Source organism: Haliotis rufescens, unplaced genomic scaffold (assembly GCF_023055435.1).
Source record: "Haliotis rufescens isolate VD_foot unplaced genomic scaffold, xgHalRufe1.0.p SCAF_11, whole genome shotgun sequence".
Lineage (NCBI taxonomy): Eukaryota > Metazoa > Mollusca > Gastropoda > Lepetellida > Haliotidae > Haliotis > Haliotis rufescens.
In genome coordinates, this window is record NW_025963791.1 from 6,563,188 (window position 1) to 6,565,258 (window position 2,071).

Genomic DNA, 2,071 nt, shown 5'->3' on the forward strand with positions numbered 1-2,071 from the left:
TGCAAGTGAAAACATGATCCATTGCAGAACTTCCCGTCGAAAACCAGCCAGAATTTCTGTCACGTTTATCTCTAACATTTGCCCAATTAGATGTCTGGTTTTTAATATGGAGGTGTAAAGTGTAGTACACACAAAAGAGATATTTATCGGTCATTATCTGGATTTTGTTTGTTTCCTTTCTTAAGTAAGGGAATTATGACTGACTTTGTCAAGGAGTCAGGTACGGAAGCCTTTTAGGGCCATTTTTAAATTCTTTTTATTGAAATTTCAAGATACTAAGTTGAAATTTCAAGGTACATACCAAGTTGAAATTTCAAGATAATAACTTGAAATTTCAACTGAGTATCTTGATATTTCAACTTAGGATCTTGAAATTACAACTTAGTATCTTGAAATTTCAAAAAATTAGATATTTTTTTTAGAGCTAATGACCCATGAAAGGCTTCCGTAGTCAGGAAATACCTCAGAATCAAATAGCTTGTTTAATAAGATTGTTAAGAATGGAAATATGACAGGTTCAGAACATTTTAACATTTCAATTATAATGCCGCCATGTCCAAGGGATTAGCCATTCTCTCTCTCTCTCTCTCTCTCTCTCTCTCTCTCTCTCTCTCTCTCTCTCTCTCTCTCTCTTTGTATGCATGTATGAATATGTGATGTCTTTTTATTACTCCTTCAGTCGGCCTCGTATGTATAAATAGTTTAGAATCATGAATCGTCTTGGATCATGCGCCTAAGTGGTAGCCGTCTGTGACATGCGCCACCAGCTGCCATGCAGTTATGTAGCTTCGTTTGATAGTGATTTCATGGAAGTTAACGGATGACAAGGTGGACAGAACGTTTATGTCTGCAACTTCTTTATGATACTGAAATAGTGATGTTTCGTTATAGATTCTTATACCTTTGTTAAGCAAGAAGTAGCCGGTCTTAATATCCACTGCTTGGAAAAAAACCAGAACAATAGGCTTCAGATTTAATATTTTATTTACAATAAACTAGACAGTTATATGAACCTATCATGCTTAGAATATTCAGTTAAGTGCGGACACTCATCATAAAAACGTCATAATGTTCAAGCATAACAATCAGCACTTCAGTGAGACCATTCAATCGGTGACCACCCCCATGGTGAGAACTTTTATTTTAGTTGAAGGTTTGGGACCTCGTCAGTTTGCGTCTAAGTGTCTTAAGGGCGGCAGTTGGCGTAGTCATGCGCCGTCTTTTGTCGGTTAAATAGGATCTTGTTTGGCTCACAATCAGCTGGAATATTTCGGAAATGTTGGCGTTGTCTTTGGCAGAGGCTTCCATATAGTTGTGATTCCAGCCGCTTGTCACCATGCATTGAGCTTTGTCTTTGGATATGAAGCGATCGGTGGTTGTCAGATCAGTCTTGTTTCCTACAACAAGGATAGGAACGTCGACAGATTTCTCTTGGACAATCAAATGTCTCAGATTAGCCATGTTCTCAAAGGATGACTCGTCTCCCACAGAATACACCAACACAAAGGCGTCGGCGTTGGTCATGGCCAGTTTCCTTACGTTGGCGAAACAGTAGGCCCCGGGGGTATCGAAGATGTCAAGCACGACGTGTCTGCCGTTCACGTCTATGTCGGTAATATAGCGTTCTTGTATCGTGGCCGCGTAGCCTCGGAGAAACTTTCCAAAGATTAACTGGTTGATAATGGCGCTCTTACCTACTGCCGAAGCTCCCATCACAGCGATCCTGAAAGATCCCTCAGATCCAGACGTGGAAGAGTTGACTGATGGTATAGGCAAGGACATGTTCATCAGATGAAAACCTTGTAACGCTCAGATATGACACTCTCGAGGTCTAGAAAGAAAGTGATACCAACACGCATTTGTCTTCACCTTTTATATGCACTGGATGATTAATTTCCAAGAGCAACACTGCTGACGTCAGACGTCTTTGAATAAATATGTTTGTTATTGGCTTGTGCATGAGACATTCTTGTTGTTGATTGCAAGTGTTAATGTGAAAATAAAATAAAATCCAGGCAAATGTCTTTTTATAGAATATTTCTACTATATATATCATCACCAGTAATCTTTA

General features: G+C 39.3%; 1 protein-coding gene across 1 annotated transcript; it reads right to left on the reverse strand.

The window, feature by feature from the left end:
- Positions 1-1,091: 1,091 nt before the first annotated feature.
- On the reverse strand, positions 1,092-1,807 carry LOC124134359 (ras-related protein Rap-1b-like). The gene has a single exon (XM_046499128.2). It carries the CDS (start codon positions 1,786-1,788, stop codon positions 1,144-1,146), a length of 645 nt encoding a protein of 214 aa, XP_046355084.1. The 5' UTR covers positions 1,789-1,807; the 3' UTR covers positions 1,092-1,143.
- Positions 1,808-2,071: the final 264 nt, after the last annotated feature.